Source organism: Heterodontus francisci, chromosome 1, assembly GCF_036365525.1.
Source record: "Heterodontus francisci isolate sHetFra1 chromosome 1, sHetFra1.hap1, whole genome shotgun sequence".
Lineage (NCBI taxonomy): Eukaryota > Metazoa > Chordata > Chondrichthyes > Heterodontiformes > Heterodontidae > Heterodontus > Heterodontus francisci.
Genome location: NC_090371.1, coordinates 168753624 through 168774343, shown reverse-complemented (window position 1 = coordinate 168774343; position 20720 = coordinate 168753624). Strand labels below are relative to the sequence as shown.

Sequence of the window (20720 nt, the reverse complement as noted above, 5' to 3'; positions counted from 1 at the left end):
TCTTGAATTTTGTTGGAGCTTCACTCAACCAGGTAAGTTAAGAGTATTCCATCACACTCCTGACTTGCGCCTTGTCCAAGGTGGAAAAACTTTGGGGAGTCAGGAGGTGAGTCACTCACCACAGAATACCCAGCTGCTGACCTGCTCTTATAGCCACAGTATTTATGTGGCTGGTCCAATTACTTTTCTGGGCAATGGTGACCCCCAGGATGTTGATGGTGGAAAATTTGATGATGGCAATGACATTAAGGGGAGATGGTGAGATTCTCTCTTGTTGGAGATGGTGAGATTCTCTCTTGTTGGAGATGGTCATTGCCTGGCACTTGTATGCCATGAATGTTACTTGCCGTTTATTAGCTCAAGCCTGAATGTTGTTCAGGTCTTGCTGCATGCGGGCACAGCTTCATTGTTTGAGTAATTGTGAATGGAACTGAACACTGTGCAATCATCAGCGAACAACCCCACTTCTGACCTTATGATGGAGGGTAAGTCATTGATGAAGCAGTCAAAGATGTTTGGGCCTAGGACATTACCCTCGGGAACTCCTACAATGATATGCTGGTACTGAGATGATTGGCCTGCAACAACAACCATCTTCCTTTGTGATAGGTATGACTCCAACCAATGCAGAGTTTCTTCCGATTCCCATTGACTTCAATTTTACTATAGTTCATGCAGTTCAGTGTGTCAAATGTTGCCTTGATGTCAAGGGCATGTCACTCTCACTTCACGTCTGGAATTCAGCTTTGTTGTCAATGTTTGGACCAAGGCTGTAATAAAGTCTGGAGCCGAATGGTCCTGGCGAAACCCAGCTGAGAATGGGGATGTTCATGGAGCTTCCTCCTTCCTTTAGTTGTTTAATTGCCCACCAACATTCATGACTAAATGTGGCAGGACTGCAGAGCTTTGACATGATCCATTGGCTGTGTAATCACCTAGCTGAAAAGAAAAAGTCTTGCATTTACACAGCACCTTTCACAACCTCAGGATCCCCCAAAGGGCTTCACAGCCATTGAAATACTTTTTGAAGTATTATCACTGTTGTAATGTGTCTATAGCATGCTGCCTCTGCTGTTTATCCTGCATGTAGTCCTGAGCTGTGGCTTCACCAAGTTGACACCTTATTTTCAAGTACATCTGGTGTTGCTCCTGGCATGCTCTTCAGCACTCCTCATTGAAGTAGGGTTAGTCACCTGGCTTGATGGTAAACAACAACAATTTGTATTTATCTAGTACGTTTAACATAATAAAATGTTCCAAGGTGCTTCACAGGAGTATTATAAAGCAAAACTTGACCCCGAGCCCCATAAGGCAATATTAGGGCAGATGGCCAAAAACTTGGTCATAGCGGTAGGTTTTAAGGAACCCTTAAAGGAGAAAAGAGAGGTAGAGAGGCTGAAAAGTTTATGAAGGGAATTCCAGAGCTTAGGCAACTGAATTGGCAGAGGGGTGGGCATCAGCATATAGAAGTAGAAAAGAGGAATAAGGTGCATGAAGGATTGAGAGTGTTGGATAGCACTAGAGAAGGTAGTACCATATTAGATAGGAGCAGACTAAGAAGGACTATGAGGAATACAAAGACAGGTTTACAACGCATGTATGTAAATACACATAGTGTGGTGAAGCAGATTGGTGAGCTACAAGCACAAATAGCCCTGTGGGAACAGTGGCAATAATGGAAACGTAGCTTAAAAATGGTGAGGACTGGGCACTTAATATTCAAGGATATAAAGTGTTTAGAAAAGACGGGGAAAGAATAAAAGGGAGGTAGGGTGGCAGTACTGATTAGGGAGTGCATTGTAGTGTTGGAAATCGAGGATGTCCTTGAAGGGGCAAAGACAGAATCCATTTGGTTAGAGTTGAGAAGCAAAATAGGTATGGTCACGCTACTTGGGGTATTCTATAGGCCTCCAAATAGCATGAGAGAGAGATAGAGGAGCAAATCCGCAGGGAAATCACAGAAATGTGCCAGAACTCTTGAGTGGTGATATTGGGGGACTTTAATTACACAAATATTGATTAGGATAATGTTAGAGAAAAGGGAAAGGAGGGGGAGGAAATTCTGAAATGTGTTCAGAAGTTCCTTGACCAGTATATACTTGGTCCAACTAGGAAAGAGACATTGCTGGATCTGGTGCTGGGGAATGAAATGGCCCAAGTTGACCAAGTGTTGGTGGGGGAACACTTGGGTAAGAGTGATCATTGTATCATAACATTTAGATTAGCAATGGAGAAGAGTAAGGAATAATCTAAAGTAGAACTTTTAATTTGGAAGAGGGCTAACTTCAACGGGATGAGAGGGGATCTAGCCAGGGTAAAATGGAACCAAAGACTCACAGGAAAAACTGTAACAGAACAATGCGTGATCATTAAGGAAGAGATGTTTGAAGTACAGACTGGTTACATTGTAACAGGGGCAAAAGGTAAGATAACCAAAGCCAGGGCTCCTTGGATGATGAGGGAGATAGAGAATATGATGAAACAGAAAACGAGGGTTTATGATGCACATCAGCTGAATTCTTCAAGCGAGAACCAGGCCGAATAATAAGTTGTGAGGGGAAGTGAAGCGGAAAATAAGACTGGCAAAGAGAAAGTATGAGAATGCAATGGCAGTTAACATAAAAGGGAACCCAAAAATCTTCCACTAGCATGTAAATAATCAGTGGGTAGTAAAAGGTGGAAGGACCTATCAAGAATAAAGAGGGTAATATATGCTTAGAGGTGCAGGACAAGGCTGGAATACTTAATGGGTACTGTTACGACCACGTGGTGAGAAGGTTCAGTGCTAGGACCATTGTTTTTGATATATAAATAACTTGGATATCGGAATATAGAGTAAAATTTGGCAATGATACCAAACTTAAGAGTGTGGCAGTGAAGACGACACCGAACAACTGCAACACGACATGGATAGGCTAGCAAAATGTGCAGACAAGTGGAGATGGAATTTAATACAGAAGTGTGAGAGGATTCATTTTGGCTGATGGGATAGGGTGAGGCAGTATAGACTAAATGGCACAAACCTAAACAGCGTGCAGGGTCAAAGGGACCTGGGGGTTCATGTGCATAGATTTTTGAAGGTGGTGGGACATATTGAGAGAGTTGTTAGCAAAGCATATGGCATCTTGGGCTTCATAAATAAAGGTATTGAGTACAAAAGCGGGGAAGTTACACTGAACCTTTGTAAGGCTCTGGTTAGGCCACAATTAGAAAATTGTGTCCAGTTCTGGTCACACTTTAGGAAGGATGTGAGGGCCCTTGAAAGGGGACAGAGATTTACCAGAATGGTTCCAGGGATAAGAGATTTTCGCTGGAAGATGAGGTTGGAGAAGCTGGGCTGAAGGTCACAGATCTGAAATATAAACTCCGTTTCTCTCTCCACAGATGCTGTTCGACCTGCTGAGTATTTCTAGCACTTTCTGGTTTTATTTCAGATTTCCAGCATCTGCAGTATTTTGCTTTTATCCAAGAAGCTGGGTTGTTCCCTTAGAGCAGGGTACATTTGATAGAGGTATACAAGATTTGGACAGGTTTAGATAAGATAAACAAAGAAAAGCTTCTCCCATTAACTGATGGTACAAGGGCTAGGGGACACAAATTAAAGACTTTGGGCTGTGAGGAAGATCTTTGTCATGCAGTGAGTGGCAACGACCTGGAACTTGCTGCCTACGAGGGTGGTGGAAACTGACGATGAATTATTTCAAAAGGAAATTGGATGGGCACTGGAAGGAAATAAACTGGCAGAGCTAAGGGGATAGAGTGGGGGAGTGGAACTGCTCGGATTGCTTTATAGTCAACCTGGACTCGATGGGGCGAATGACCTCCTTCTGTGCCATAATGACTCTATCTCCTCATTATTAGTCCAAGTGTCTGGATTTCTAGTCTGCAACATAACCACTACACTACTATACCTTTATTCAGATGATGAGTAAGGATAAAGGTGACCATTTGCCCCTTTTGGGTACTTCCATCCAGAAAGATCTTACAATTTTCCACCACCATTGCTGCATTTAATTCCGGCTTGGAAAGATTTCTAATAAAATATTTGTTATTGGTCCTTTACACATGGGGTGAGGAGTGGACCCTCAATACTTAGCCAAAAGTGGCCAGATGTGAGAGTATCTGACGTGTGCGCTCAGCCCCATGCAACAAGAAGCCCTCCTAATGAACCCACAAACTCTAATGGGATTAGCTCCAGAGGATGCTGGCAGGTATAATTCCAACAGTTACGCTAGCTATGTGTCCTGCAAGTTTTCAAGGCCACTGTATTCTTACAGGTTTAAGACAGAGACAACAGGTGGTTAAAATGCTAATAAGCTAGTTTTAATGTTGTTCTCTAATGATTGTAAATAATAAGCAATTTGTTAGCCTGCCTCAGCAGTTGCTAAACACCATCACCCACTGTTCTAGGAAGTTTCTTTTGGCTGCCAACAGATGGATATTAAAATGTCAGTTATATTTCTTATAATATATTGTTGCAAGGGCAATGAAGTCATGTAAAAGCTGTGAGAAAGTTTAAATGCATTGACTCCATAGTCACAGCCGTGAATTCAAGCCTCACTTCGGAGACTCTAGGTTGACAGTACAAGACTGATGGAGTGCTGCACTGCCAGAGGTGGCACTTTCTGATAAGATGTTAAATCAAGGCTCCGCCTACTCTCTCAGATGGATGTAAAGATCACATGGCATTATTTGAAGAGGAGCAGGGGAGCTCTCCCAGTATCCAGATTATCTTATCGGTAATCTCATTCCTGTTCATAGGATTTTGCTGAATTGGCAGCTGCATTTCCCTACATTGCAGTAATGACTACATTTCAAAGTTCTTTAGTGGCAGTGAAGTTCTTCAGGACATCTAGTGAAAAGCACTGCATAAATGCAAATTCTTTATTTACTTTAGTTAAGCAAAAAAAACAAATGTGCAGAAGTATGGCATCTTCATTATTTTATAGTACAGAGATAAGATACACTGATTAAGTGAATCTGATCACAACTAACGGTTTTGTATGAAATAAAGCAGCTTAACAATTCATATCACAAACTCGATCACTCTTCAAAATGACTGAAGAAACATACATGCAAGAGACACGGGTATGCAGTTCAGATCACAAGGAAGTTAGCATTACCCATCAACTACCACCACCAGCCCCCGTGCATTTTGCTGCTTGTTCGGTAGATATTGGGAAGTATAAGCAAACCCCTAAATGTTTGATACTTAGACACTCGGATTGACTAGTACTTCCCTACCTGAAAGAATATCTAAGGCAAGGCCTGAATCTTGTAACAATAGCATTCAAAAAATCACTGCCACATAAAAATCATTGTCATGTGGTTTGTTCAAATGAATGTTAGGCCTTAACATAAGAACAAGGAGCAGGAGTAGGCATTTCAGCCCCTCGAGACTGCTCCGCCATTCAATATGATCATGGCTGATCTCATCTCGGCCTCAACTCCACTTTCCTACCCGTTCTCCATAACCCTTCAACCCATAATCTGTCTATCTCCTCCTTAAATTTACCCAATGTCCCGGCATCCACCACACTCTGGGGTAGTGAATTCCACAGACTCACGACCCTTTGAGAAGTAATTTCTCCTCATCTCTGTTTTAAATCTGCTACCCCTTATCCTAAAACAATGACCTCTCGTTCTAGATTGCCCACCAGAGAAAACATCCTCTCTGTTTACTTTGTCAATCCCCTTAATCATCTTATATACCTCAATTTGATCTCCTCTCATTCTTCTAAACTCCAGAGAGTAAAGGCCTAAACTGCTCAATCTCTCTTCATAAGAAAAGCCCCCCATCTCTAGAATCAATCTAGTGAACCTCCTCTGAACTGCCTCCAATGCAACTACATCCCTCCTCAAGTAAGGGGACCAAAACTATATGTAATGCTCCAGGTGCGGTCTCACCAATGCTTTGTACAGTTGCAGCAACACTTCCCTACTTTTATACACTATTCCTTTAGCAATAAATGCCAAAATTCCATTTGCTTTCCTGATCACCTGCTGTCCCTGCAAACTAGTTTTCAGCGATTCATGAACGAGGACACCCAGATCCCTCTGCACCGAAGCACTCTGAAGTTTCTCACCATTTAGATAATAATTTGCCTTTCTATTCTTCTGACCAAAATGGATAACCTCACACTTATCCACGTAAAATCCATCTGCCAAATTTTGGCCTATTTATCTAATCTATCCATTTGTAGCTTTCTTATTTCTTTATTGCAACTTACTGTCCCACCTATTTTAGTGTCATCTGCAAATTTGGCTATAGTACCTTCTATCCCTGCATCCAAGTAATTAATATAGATTGTAAATAGTTGGGGCCCGAGGACCGAACCCTGTGACACCCCACTAGTTACATCTTGCCAACCATAAAAAGACCCATTTATCCCGACTCTGTTTTCTGTTGGTTAGCCAATCCCCTATCCAAGCTAATAAATTGGCCATAACCTCATGTGAATTTACCTTGTGTATTAACCTTTTGTGCGGCACCTTATCAAATGCCTTCTGGAAGTCCAGATAAACTACATCTACAGGATCCCCATTATCCACTTTGCTTGTTACAGCTTCGAAGAACTCTAGCAAATTAGTCAAACACGATTTACCCTTCATAAAACCATGCTGACTCTGATGGATTGTGTTTTGACTTTCTAAATGTCCTGTTATTACTGTTAGGGGTTTGTTCATTTTGGTGTCAATGGGTGTTTTTTTTTAATTCTTTCATGGGATGTGAGCATTGCCAGCAAGGCCAGCATTTTTTGCTCAGCCCTCATTGCTCTTGAGGAGGTGGTGGTAAGCCACCTTCTTGAACTGGTATAGGTACTCCCACAGTGCTGATAAGGAGTACCAGGTTTTTGACCCAGTGACAGTGAAACAGTTCCAAGTCAGGATGGTGTGTGGCTTGGAGGGTGGTGCCCTCGTCCTTCTAGGTGGTACAGGGCGCAGGTTTGGAATGTGTTTTTGCAAGCAGCTTGGCAAGTTGCTGCAGTGCATTTTGTATATGGTACACACTCCTATCACCGTGTGAATGTTTAAGCTGGTGGATAGGGTGCTTAAGAGGCCCCCACCCCACCAGTCCCTCGGTCTCTTTTCTCCCCCTCCCCACCCGCCCTCCTCCCCCCCTGTTCCCCACCCATTGTTTCCCCCTGCCCTCTTCCAACAACCCCCAGATCCCCTCCTCGCCCTCATCCAACACCTCCTGGACCCCCCCTCAACCCCCACAGGCTCTGTTTTGCCCCCTCTATATCCCCCCTCTCCCAGCCCTGTATCTTCCCCTTCCCCGTATCTTCCCCTTCCCTCCCCCGACCCTGTATCTTCCCCCCTCCCTCCCCTGGCCCTGTATGTTCCCCCCATCCCCCGTCCTCCCCTGGCCCCGTATCTTCGCCCCCCCCCCCCAGACCCTGTATCTTTGCTCCCCCCTGCATCTTCCTCTTCCCTCCCCCGACCCTGTATCTTCCCTTCCCCTGGCCCTGTATCTTCCCCCCTCTCTCCCCCCCCCCCCCGGCCCTGTATCTTCCCCCCCATCTTCGCCCCCCATCCCCGTATCTTCCCCCCGCCCCCCAAATCCCCTGACCCTGTATCTTTGCATCCCCCCTGTATCTTCCTCTTCCTCCCCAACCATCCCCCGGCCCTGTATCTTCCCCCCCTCACCACCATCCCCCGGCCCTGTATCTTCGCTCCCCCCCTCTCCCATCCCGCCGCCCACCCCCCGGCCCTGTATCTCACCCCCAGTCCTGTATCTTCCCTCCCCCGGCCCTGTATCCGCTTTTCATTCCTCCCCCGGGTTCCTCTGGTCGAATCTTCAATTGTTTGGAATCTTTCCCCTGGTTCTAGGGCCGGTCAAGTCTGCGCAGTCACTGCGCTCCCTCCTCTGCCCCCGGATCTTCGGCCAGAGCCGCCTCAATCCCAGAGAGTGGCGGAGCTGTGTGAACAGCCAGCGCCCAGGACAGCGACACAAAGAGCCAGGCCGGTGGCGGGGAGCTTCGCGCGATTGGGCGGCGTACCGTCACGTGCCGGCTATAAGTGGCCGCCGGCCGGGTGCCCGGATTTTTTCCTCATCTTGCCGACCGCCATTTTGTAGTGTGAGAAGAGCAGCAGCCGCGGCGGCGCCAGGTCAGTCAATCCGAGCAACAGAGAGTCGTCAGCGTCGGTGTCCCGGTCACCGCCTCCTCCCCACCCCCCCTCCGACAACCCGCGGGAGGAAAGGAACCGATGGACTCGCAGTACAGTTATAACCCGCCGTCTGCCGGCCTGATGGAGCAGACCATGACGGTGTCCGAGGAGTTCCCCGAAGGAGCCAAAATAAACGCCAGCAAAAACGAGGAAGACGAAGGGTGAGCGAGTCTGTGCGGCGGCCTGGAGAAGCCAGTCCTCATGTTCCCGACCCCCGGGAGTAGCTTCGCCATCAAGACCAAGACCCGTTAAGTACCGGGCGGGAGGGCGGGTACCCCCCCCCCCCCAAAAAGAGTAAGAGCCCGGGGTGGGTGGGGGAGGGGCCCTGGCCGCGTGCTCCGAATACCGGGCCCGGAGCGCGTGTTGGGCCCGCACGCAAGCGTTTGCGCTCCGTCTGTTCTGCATACTCGTCCCGGGACTGGCGCCCTCGGTGTACTTGTATATTTTCTAACTTCTGTTGTTCCGGGTTTTCCCTTCTGTTTTTGTTTGCCTCAAATACGTGGCGCAGTGATTCGGCACCACGCTGTGTGTCACCTCGTTTCAGTATCTCTGTTTGTCTGTTTCTGCTCACCGTCCCCCACCCTTTTGAGCGAATGTGGCCTGCATGGTTCGTCATTAAATCGACCAGGGTTTTCTTTATAAAAAACGAAAATGCAGGATATATACAGCAAGTCAGGCAGTATCTGTGACCTTTCATCAGAACTGGGAAAAGTTAGAAACGTAAGTAAGTGAACGGGGAGAGGATGGGAAGAAGAACAAAAGGGTGGAGGGCAGGAGAGATTAAGTGACGAAAGGTTTCATCTAGAGAAGATGTAAATGGTGGAATAGTTATCATCCAAATGCAACGTGAAGGAAATGGAGAAACGAGCAAAGATATTAAACAAAATGGGGCTGGACGTTATGATCTAATCTTGTTGAACTCAATGGTGAATCCAGAACTGTATACCCTGCCTTCTCAAAAGATGAGGTGCTGTTCCTTGAGCTTGCGCTGAGCTTCATTGGAACACCAGCAGGTTAAGGATAGAAGGGTCAGAGTAGGAACTCGGCGGAGAATTAAAATGACAGGCAACTGGAAGCTCAGGGTCATACATGTGGACTGGATGGAGGCGTTCTGCAAAGCGGTTGCCCAGTCTGCATTTGGTTTCCCCAATATAAAGGAGACTGCCTTGTGAGCAGTGAATACGGTATTATAAATTGAAAGAAATTCTGTTTTACCTGGAATGAGTGTTGGATGGAGGGAAGGGAGGAGGTAAAAGAACAGGGGTTGCATCTCCTGCACTTGAATGGAAATGTGCCATAGGGAAGGGGTGTTGGGATTGACTGAGTCTCCACAGCACCCTCGTCCAGATGATCTGTTGAATACTGAGGCTGGTGGGGTGGAAGGTGAGAACAAGGGGCATCCTGTTGTGGCTGTGGAAGGGAGGGGTCGGCGTGAGAGCAGAAGCATGTGAAATAGAACAGACACGGTGAAGGCCCTGTCAAACACAGGGTGGGTTGTGAATCCTCGGTTGAGGAAAAAGGGACAGTACTGGAAGCGCTGGTATGGAAGGTTACATTGAACTGATGCAACGGTAACTGGGGAAAATGGAATAGAGTCCTTGCAGGAAGTCGTGTGTGAGCGAGTGTAGTCAAGGTAGCTGTGGGAGTCAGTGGGCTTTTGCGAATATTGTTTGATACCCTATCCCCAGAAATGGAGATAGAGAAGACATGGTTGGTGATGGGCCATGTGAAGATAAGGGTGAGAATTGGAAGCAAAGTTGATGACATTTTCCAGTTCAGGGTGAGAGTAGAAAATGGCACTGATAGTCATCAATGTACTAGATGAAGGTGAGGGAGGGGGCCCGAGTCAGACTGGAACAAAGAATGTTCCATATATCTCTCAAAAAGGCAGACACGGTTAGGGCCCATCCGGGTACCCATAGCAACACCTTTTATGTGGAGGAAGTGAGTGAAGTTGAAGTTATTCAATGTGAGAACAAGTTCAGCCAGGCGGAGGAGGATGGTGGTGGATGGGGACTGGTTGGGCCTCCATTCAGGGAAGAAGTGAAGAATGTTCAAACTGTTCTGGTGGAGGATGGAGATGTATAAGGGATTGGACGTCCATGCTTAAAAGGAGACGGTTAGGGCCAGGAAGCTGGACTTAGTGATGGAGGTCAACGGAAGAGTCGTGGAAGTAGGTGGGAAGAGACTGGACAAGGGAAGAAAAAATAGTTGAGCTAGAAAGAAATCTGTTCAGTGGGACAGGAACAGGCTGAAATGATGGGTCTACCAGGGCAGTGCTGTTTGTGTATTTAATCTCCATCTCTGAGATTGATGGAACTATTGCACTGCGTTAGAGGTGTTTTTTAAGTTGGTTACAAAAAAACAGTTGTGTATTCATAATCTTGATACTTATTTTGGGGAAAATGTTTGGCAGCGAAACCCAACTGACAATGCATTTTGTAATAAAATATGAACATGTTAATATATAGCATTTTAAAAATGAGAAACACCCCCAAGGGACATGGAAACAAGTAACTTATCCACAAGACATGATTAAGGTAACTTGGACAACTTATTGTTTAACTTTTACCATGTATTGCTATTTGTTTAATTATAAATAATGCATTCAAATATACCAGGAGTGCCAAGGTCACTATATACATATTATTGTTCACAGAAAAATGTTCATTGGGGGTCTTAGCTGGGATACAAGCAAGAAGGATTTGACAGATTACTTGTCCAGGTTCGGTGAAGTAGTGGACTGTACCATAAAGATGGATGCGGTGACAGGGCGGTCAAGAGGATTTGGTTTTGTACTATTCCGAGAACCTGCAAGCGTGGACAGGGTAAATCAACTCAAAATACTGTTAAGAAGTCCCATCAAAATATATGTGTATGCGTGTCGCCTGTGGATAAAAAGTTGTATTGGGAAATGTTCATAATAGCATGTTACAAATGGGTATTCACTCTTCTTGAAAATCGGAATATCCAGTTGTGACATTTATAGACACAAACATTACTAAGCTGTAGAATTTGGTTTCCCTCCTTTGGTTCCAATGTTTAGTGAAATCAGTAGATTATTTTCATAGGTATTTCTGATGTCCTAGTTCAGACTGCTACTAGTCTGGTATTTGATTTATGCCCTTGTATAAGTGACCTCAATAGTGTTGACCCATTCTGTGGGGGGGGGAGGGGTGTTTCATTTGTTTTTTGGGGTAGTCCATATGATGGTGGGGTGGGGGGGTGTTCATGTACAACTTTCCATATTACAGATCACTTTCTAATGAGTTTTTAGTAGTGATTATGCAAGAGTTAGCTTGCAGAAAGCTGACTCTGGATATTCATTTGGAGAATGCTACTTCAAATGAATGCTAGAATGCAGTGATTATACCTAAATTCTTTCCATGTTGTGCATATATGAACTATAGATTACTTGTGAGAATTTTGTTCAAAACTCAATCCATTTTTGAAGATATTTGTTGTCAGCAGGGAATGATACCAAGAAGCGTGCAGTTTGTGTTCTTGTGGCACTGACCTCTGCTTTTCACCCCAGGTCATGACTCTAATTGGCAGGAAGCTAGGTGAGTAAAGAGCGGATGTGATCATTTTAAGTACACAAATGTGCTTTTTGTTATTGATCCCCGCTGGGAAAAATATATTGGATTGAGGTAGGAGCTTCTCCTGTGCACCTAAATTTGACCTCTGCTGCCGAAGTTATTTATTAAACCAGGGGACTATTTTGGTTCCTATTTGACATGATTGGGTGCAATTTTAAATAACTGAATTTACCAGAAAGTATAATTTGGTCAAGAGCTAAGAAAATACTACATTTCATTAGGAGCCTTGATTATTGTAGAAATGCTTTTGGAGTTGGGGGTGTAAAACAGCAAGTTCTGCTTGTGTTACTGCAGACAAGTGAGCACTGAACTTATAACTGGAACTTGAGCAGAATGGAAGAAATTCAGAGGTCAAGAGTTCATTCCCCCCCCCCCTTGTCGATTTGTCACTTTTGTTATCACATACTAGCAAACAATCTTTGAAAGATTTTAAATAAGGTTGTCAATTATTTTGATTTTGAACAAGTGTATATATAGCTTCTAAAAATTGTAGTTTTAGTACCGAAACTGTTCTTAAACTCTTGTAGGTCTTGGAACTGAAGGAACACAAACTGGATGGGAGGCTCATTGATCCTAAAAGAGCAAAGGCAATTAAGGGCAAAGAACCAGCTAAGAAAGTTTTTGTTGGTGGCCTAAGTCCTGATGTACCAGAAGAAATGGTTAAGGACTACTTTGGAGCATACGGAGAGGCAAGTTGTAATTCATAATCTCTGGCAGAAAAAGTTTGATGTAAACAGCCACCAATTGTACTAAATTTAGTTAACTTCTATTTTTATTGTCAAAAACCTATTGTATAACTTAAAATGATGCTATTTTGCTGACAGTCGCAGGAATATTGTACTTCTTTGCACATACAATAAATGTATCTTGTATTCTATGTATTAAAATGGATTGGGAAGATGTTCACTGAGGTTTTCCATTGTAAATGTTGAAGTTTTACTCAAAAATCGTGACACAGGAAGTAAGGGTAATGTAGATAGGAAATACATGCTATACACAAGGTTATTACATTACAGATCTATTCTGCTTTGTATGAGAAATGTTGCTGGCCTGCATCAAAATTAGCTATCAGGTCAGCATTTCTTCAAGGTGTGAAGAAAATTCAAAAGGGTACCCAATTTTATTGTGGGTTTGGGAGGAAATGTTCCCTGTAGAATCACTTAATTAAAACTATTTGATCATTCAAATTTTTAAGCACTAAATTACTGCTTTATAGTGCTTACTTCGAGTTGTTTGTTTTTGTATTTAAAAAAAAAATTTAGGAGTAGATTGTAATTTCTTTAAATGGTGAACAGGACTGTGCACAAAGACTTGAAATATAACTGAACTGCTTCCCTTGTAGATTGAAGGCATTGAACTTCCAATTGACAACAAGACAAATGAACGGAGAGGCTTTTGTTTCATCACGTTTAAGGAGGAAGAACCAGTAAAACGGCTATTAGAAAATAAGTATCACAACATAGGATCTAGCAAGGTATGTCCAGTAAAGTTTTTAATATAATTCAAGGTTAGCACATTAGGTTTAGAACACACTTCAACTAAAGTGACATGCATTTATCTAGCACTTCTAAGATGGAGAAAGTCTCAAAATGCTTCAGAGGCGTAATCTGCAAGAGGAAAGGATTATGAGCCACAGGAGATGTTCGAAGGGTTGACCAAAAGCTTGGTCACAGGTGTATTTGAGAGAATATGAAGGGTGGAGAGGAAGCAGAAGAGGCAAAGGGCTTTAGAGAAGAAATTCCAGAGAATGGGTAGATGGCTGTATGCATAATTGCCAATGGTGGAGCAAAGGGAAGGGGATGTGCACAAGAAGCTACAGTCAGAAACTGACAGTTTGGGCAAACGCTGGAGGAGGTAAGAAAAATGGGGATGTGCGAGTTGATGGAAGGATTTTAAATAGGTAAAGGGGGGGAAGAAATGGGGATTTTAGTGTTTATAGGACTTCTTTCTTGCCCAGTATGTAAGAAGGCCAACAAGTGAGGAATCACTGCTGGATCTAGTAAGGGGAAAAGAATCAGTGCAGATAAGAGAAGTGAGAGGGAAACATCCAAGCAGTAGCAGTCACAACAAAATAAGATTTAAGGCCAGCATTAATAAGGACCTAAGATAAGACAAAGACCAAAGTAATAGATTGGGAAAGAAGCAGATTTTGCGAGTATGAGAATGGAACTAGGGAAATGAACTGGAAAAGAATATTGACAGATAGAACAGGAGTAGGAAATATTTAAAACGGTGATAATTAGCATCCAGAAGAAATTAATTTCATTCAAAAACAAGACAAAGGAACAAACTAACAATGTGACACTATGGATGAACAAAATTGAAACTAAAGCAGAGGGCATAAACTAAATGCATAGAAAACAAAAGCAAATAGAGAAGTTAGCAAAGAAGTCAAAAATGCAATTAGGAAGGCAAAGAAGGTCTATGCAATCGAACAATGAATATGAAAATATTATTCCAGAGACAAAAAAGGAAAATAAGGTTAGGGCCACGAAAGGATAAACAAGATGAGCTCACAGGTAATGACAGTGAAATGGCCAAAATATTGAATGTTGTTACAGCCAGGTAAGGAGGGGGTCTCAGGCTCCCCTCTTGCCCTTCCTCGTGTTTGACCGCAACAGGGTTTATTCCTTTTTTAAAACAGTGGTTGTGCTTACCACCTCCGTGAGTGTTTTCCCTGTTTACCTTTACTGTGATGGTGGAAGAACCAATCGGACAGATTTTCTTGAATTTAAACAAGAGGTAAGTTTGTTATGCTTAACACTCTAACCCCGATTCAAAATAATTAAAAATACGCTACACATTCACGCACGCATTCACACGAGAATTACACGCACACAAATACATTAGAGGGAAGAATAGATTTGGTGGTTGGATTGAAGTCCAGAATCAACGGAACTTAAATACAGAGTCGGTGAAGCAGATGATCCGGTAGTCCTCAGCTGAAGCTGTATTCTTGAGGTTCTAAGTGGTCAAAGTGCACTTTGTGGCTGGTCGGATTTGCTCAGGGTTTTCTTGAAGTCAGAATTGTAGTTGGCGCTCTTGCCCTGGTCGCTGGCTGTAGTGGTCTGTAAGCTTGGATGGTCCACAGTCGCAGACGGTTTTCAAACAAGCTTTCTGCTGCTGCACACTGATTTACTGCTTATCTTCTGTGAGTGTAAAAAATCTTCTGTTTTTTCAGAGATGGACAGATGGTCACATGGTTCTCTCAATCCACTTTGTTTTTAATGAGATACAAGGTTCAGAATTGGCTCCAGGTTCCAGCATGCCAATACTTACACTCTGAGCAGTTTGTTCTTTCAAAGTCAATGTGTCAGGATGGCCTTGACTATCGTGCTAGTGAAGCAATCCTGGGTAATTCAATTACTTAGAGCAGGCCATTGTTCTGGGTTCAGGGCTCCTCCGACTTCTGTCTGCCTTGAATGTACAAAGGTGTTTCAGATTCAAATTGCGGTGGCCATCTTGGCTGCCAGTATTTTATTTTATTTTCCTGTAGGATTTTTTCCATTAAAAGTCTAATGTAAATTTCCAACTGATGAATTAATATTTCTCATTTGGCATACGATGTTTTCTTGAAGGCAAAATTGTAGTTTTAGTCTCCCGGGTAAATAGAGGCAAAGTGGAAATAGCATTAGACGAGATCGAAGAAGAGAGAATTAGGGAAGATAATTGATAAATTAACCAAACTTGGAGAGGATAAAGCCCTGGATCTGGGGTGGATCTGTGCACCCAGATGGATTGCATCTGTGCACATTGAAAGAAGCTGGAGCAGAGATAGGGGCACTAAAAGAGTGCTAGAACATTGGCGGACAGTTGGTTGAGGGAAGGACAGGATTGGCAGCTAAATGTTCCAGGATTTAGAAGCTTCAGGTGGGATAGAGGAGGATGTAAAAGGGGTGGGGGAGTTGCATTACTGGTTAAGGAAAATATCACAGCTGTACTGCGGGAGGACACCTCGGAGGGGTCATGCAGCGAGGCAATATGGGTGGAGGTCAGGAATAGGAAGGGTGCAGTCACGATGTTGGAGGTTTTCTACAGGCCTCCCAACAGCCAGCGGGAGGTAGAGGAGCAGATATGTCGACAGATTTTGGAAAGATGTAAAGGTAACAGGGTTGTAGTGGTGGGTGATTTTAACTTCCCCTATATTGACTGGGACTCACTTAGTGCTAGGGGCTTGGATGGGGCAGAATTTGTAAGGAGCATCCAGGAGGGCTTCTTGAAACAATACGTAGATAATCCAACTAGGGATGGGGCCGTACTGGACCTGGTATTGGGGAATGAGCCCTGCCAGGTGGTAGAAGTTTCAGTAGGGGAGCATTTCGGGAACAGTGACCATAATTCCATAAGTTTTAAGGTACTTGTGGATAAGGATAAGAGTAGTCCTCGGGTGAAGGTGCTAAATTGGGGGAAGGCTAATTATAACTATATTAGGCAGGAACTGCAGAATTTAAATTGGGGACGGCTATTTGAGGGTAAATCAACATCTGACGTGGGAATCTTTCAAACGTCAGTTGATGAGAATCCAGGACCAGCATCTTCCTGTGAGGAAGAAGTATAAGTTTGGCAAGTTTCGGGAACCTTGGATAACGCGGGATATTGTGAGCTTCGTCAAAAAGAAAAAGGAAGCATTCGTAAGGGCTGGAACAGACAAATCCCTTGAGGAATATAAAGACAGTAGGAAGGAACTTAAGCAAGGAGTCAGGAGGGCTAAAAGGGGTTATGAGAAGTCATTGGCAAACAGGATTAAGGAAAATCGCAAGGCTTTTTATATGTATATAAAGAGCAAGAGGGTAACCAGGGAAAGGGTTGGCCTACCCAAGGACAGAGAAGGGAATCTATATGTGGAGGCAGAGGAAATGGGCGAGGTACTAAATGAGTACTTTGCATCAGTATTCACCAAGGAGAAGGACTTGGTGGATGATGAGCCGAGGGAAGGGAGTGTAGATAGTCTCAGTCATCTCCTCCTTTTTGATAATGAGGTGTTGGGTGTCTTGCAAAGCATTAAGGTAGATAAGTCCCGAGGGCCTGATGGGATCTTCCCCAGAATACTGAGGGAGGCAAGGGAAGAAATTGCTGGGGCCTTGACAGAAATCTTTGCATCCTCATTGGCTATAGGTGAGGTCCCAGAGGACTGGAGAATAGCCAATGTTGTTCCTTTGTTTAAGAAGGATAATCCAGGAAATTATAGGCCGGTGAGCCTTACGTCAGTGGTAGGGAAATTATTAGAGAGGATTCTTCGGGACAGGAATTACTCCCATTTGGAAACAAACGGACTTATTAGCGAGAGGCAGCATGGTTTTGTGAAGGGGAGGTCGTGTCTCACTAATTGGATTGAGTTTTTTGAGCAAGTGACGAATATGATTGATGAAGGAAGGGCAGTGGATGTTATCTATATGGACTTCAATAAAGTCTTTGACAAGGTCCCTCATGGCAGACTGGTACAAAAGATGAAGTCACACGGGATCAGAGGGGAGCTGGCAAGATGGATACAGAACTGGCTCTCTCATAGAAGACAGAGGGTAGCAGTGGAAGGGTGCTTTTCTGAATGGAGGGATGTGACTAGTGGTGTTCCACAGGGATCAGTGCTGGGACCTTTGCTGTTTGTAGTATATATAAAAGATTTGGAGGAAAATGTAGCTGGTCTGATTAGTAAGTTTGCGGACAACACAAAGGTTGGTGGAGTTGTGGATGGTGATTAGGATTGTCAGAGGATACAGCAGGATATAGATCGGTTGGAGACTTGGATGGAGAAATGGCAGATGGAGTTTAATCCAGACAAATGTGAGGTAATGCATTTTGGAAGGTCTAATGCAGGGGGGAGGTATACAGTAAATGGCAGAACCCTTGGGAGTATTGACAGGCAGAGAGATCTGGGCGTACAGGTCCACAGGTCACTGAAAGTGGCAACGCAGGTGGGTAAGGTAGTCAAGAAGGCATACGGCATGCTTGCCTTCATCGGTCGGGGCATAGAGTATAAAAATTGGCAAGTCATGCTGCAGCTGTATAGAACTTTAGTTAGGCCACACTTCGAATATTGTGTGCAATTCTGGTCGCCACACTACCAGAAGGACGTGGAGGCTTTGGAGAGGGTACAGAAGTGGTTTACCAGGATGTTGCCTTGTCTGGAGGGCATTAGCTATGAGGAGAGGTTGGATAAACTGATTGTTTTCACCGGAACGACGGAGGTGGAGGGGCGACATGATAGAGGTTTACAAAGTTATAAGCGGCATGGACAGAGTGGATAGTCAGAAGCTTTTTCCCAGGGTGGAAGAGTCAGTTACTAGGGGACACTGGTTTAAGGTGAGAGGGGCAAAGTTTAGAGGGGATGTGTGAGGCAAGTTCTTTACACAGAGGGTGGTGAGTGCCTGGAACTTGCTGCCGGGGGTGGTGGTGGAATCAGGTACCATAGAGATATTTAGGAGGCATCTTGACAAATATATGAATAGGATGGGAATAGAGGGATACGGACTATGGAAGTGCAGAAGGTTTTAGTTTAGTCAGGCATCAAGCAGGCTTGGAGGGCCGAATGGCCTGTTCCTGTGCTGTACTGTTCTTTGTTAATGGGATATTGAACAAGGTCAGGAAACTATAGATTGGTTGGGTTCTCATTTGCTGGTAGGAAAAATAATGGAATCTTTACTGAAAGATGTAATAGGAAAACATCTGAACACAAAGTATAGTAAAGAATAGTCAAATAAAAGCAAAATACTGCGGATGCTGGAAATCTGATCATGCATGACTTTATTTGAAACCCAAACTGACTATTCTTTACTATAATAAAAACAAGAAATGCTGGAACCGCTCAGCAGGTCTGGCAGCATCTGTGAAAAGAGAAGCAGAGTTAACCTTTCGGGTCAGTGACCCTTCTTCGGAACTGACAAATATTAGAAAAGTCACAGGTTATAAGCAAGTGGGGGTGGGGCAAGAGATAACAAAGGAGAAGGTGTAGATTGGACAAGGCCACATAGCTGACCAAAAGGTCATGGAGCAAAGGCAAACAATATGTTAATAGTGTGTTGAAAGACAAAGCATTAGTACAGATTAGGTGTTAACGGACTGAATATTGAACAGCAGCAAGTGCAAACCTGAAAAAAACCAGTGGGTAAGCAAACTGAACAAACAGATGGAATGAAATAAATGCAAAAAAAATTGTAAAAAATTAAAAAAGAAAAAATAACTAAAAATGAAAGTAAAATGGGGGGCTGTCATGCTCTGAAATTATTGAACTCAATGTTCAGTCCGGCAGGCGGTAGTGTGCCCAATCGGTAGATGAGATGCTGTTCCTCGAGCTTGCGTTGATGTTCACTGGAACACTGCAGCAATCCCAGGACAGAGATGAGAGCAGGGCGGAGTGTTGAAATGGCAAGCAACCGGAAGCTCAGGGTCCTGCTTGCGGACCAAGCGGAGATGTTCCACAAAGCGGTCACCCAGTCTGCGCTTGGTCTCTCCAATGTAGAGGAGACCACACTGTGAGCAGCGAATACAGTATACTACATTGAAAGAAGTACAAGTAAATCGCTGCTTTGCCTGAAAGGAGTGTTTGGGGCCTGGGATAGTGAGGAGAGAGGAGGTGAATGGTATTACACCTCCTGCGATTGCAGGGGAAGGTGCCATGGGACGGGGACGAGGTGGTGGGGGTAATGGAGGAGTGGACCAGGGTGTCGCGGAGGGAACGATCCCTTTGGAATGCTGACGGGAAGGGAGGGGAAGATGCGTTTGGTCGTGGCATCACGCTGGAGGTGGTGGAAATGGCGGAGGATGATCCTTTGGATATGGAGGCTGATGGGGTGGAAAGTGAGGACAAGGGGAACCCTGTCACGGTTCTGGGAGGGAGAGGAAGGGGTGAGGGTAGAGGTGCGGGAAATGGGCCGGACACGGTTGAGGGCCCAGTCAACCACAGTGGGGGGAAATCCTCGGTTGAGGAAAAAGGAGGTCATATCAGAAGCACTGTCATGGAAGGTAGCATCATCAGAGCAGATGCATCGGAGAAACTGGGTGAATGGAATGGAGTCCTTGCAGGAGGTAGGGTGTGAAGAAGTGTAGTCGAGGTAGCTGTGGGAGTCGGTGGGCTTATAATGGATGTTAGTAGACAACCTATCCCCAGAGATGGCGACAGAGAAGTCGAGGAAGGGAAGTGTCAGAGATGGACCATGTAAAGGTGAGAGAAGGGTGGAAATTGGAAGCAAAGTTGATAAAGGTTTCCAGTTCGGGGCGGGAGCAGGAAACTGCACCAATACAGTCATCAATGTACTGGAAAAAGAGTTGGGGGAGGGGGCCTGAGTAGGACTGGAACAAAGAATGCTCGACATATCCCACAAAAAGACAGGCATAACTAGGACCCATGCGGGTACCCATCACGACACCTTTTACTTGAAGGAAGTGCATGGAGTTGAAGGAGAAGTTGTTCAATGTGAGAACAAGTTCAGCCAGGTGGTGGTGGATGGGGATGGTTGGGCTTCTGTTCCAGGAAGAAGCGGAGAGCCCTCAAATCATCCTGGTGGGGGATGGAGGTTGGATAGAGCGATTGGATGTCCATAGTGAAGAGGAGGCGGTTGGGACCAGGAAACTGGAAATTGCCAAAATGACATAGGGCGTCAGAAGAGTCATGGATGTAGGTGGGAAGAGACTGGACCAGCGGAGAAAAGATAGTCGAGAGGAAGAAATAAGTTCAGTGGGGCAGGAGCAGGCTGACACAATGGGTCTGCCAGGACAGTCCTATTTGTGGATTTTGGGAAGGAGGCAGAATCGGGCTGTCCGGGGTTGCGGGACTATGAGGTTGGAAGCTGTAGAGGGAAGATCTCCAGAGGCGATGAGGTTAGTGACACTCCTTTGGACGGTGGCTTGATGTGCGGTGGTGGGGTCATGGTCCAGAGGGAGGTAGGAAGAAGTGTCTGTGAGTTGGCGTTGAGCTTCTGCAAGGTAGAGGTCGGTATGCCATACAACAGCAGC

The 20720-nt window shown here is 44.7% G+C and overlaps 1 protein-coding gene across 7 annotated transcripts in view; it reads left to right on the top strand.

Annotated features, from left to right (window-relative positions):
- The first annotated feature begins 8004 nt into the window (after positions 1-8004).
- The window catches only part of hnrnpdl (heterogeneous nuclear ribonucleoprotein D-like), a 28146-nt gene continuing 15430 nt past the window's right edge, over positions 8005-20720 (top strand). For 2 of the 7 annotated variants that reach the window (XR_010975626.1, XM_068038130.1), the window contains exons 1-4: positions 8011-8333; positions 10832-11000; positions 12299-12460; positions 13114-13245. Coding sequence is in view for 5 of the 7 variants with exons in the window: in XM_068038130.1 (XP_067894231.1) it covers positions 8212-8333; positions 10832-11000; positions 12299-12460; positions 13114-13245 (585 nt within the window). In the remaining 2 variants the exon portion in view is untranslated. Of the gene's footprint in view, positions 8334-10831; positions 11001-12298; positions 12461-13113; positions 13246-20720 lie in introns of all 7 variants that reach the window. The other 5 variants (XR_010975625.1, XM_068038123.1, XM_068038137.1 and 2 more) reach the window with 5 other exon arrangements.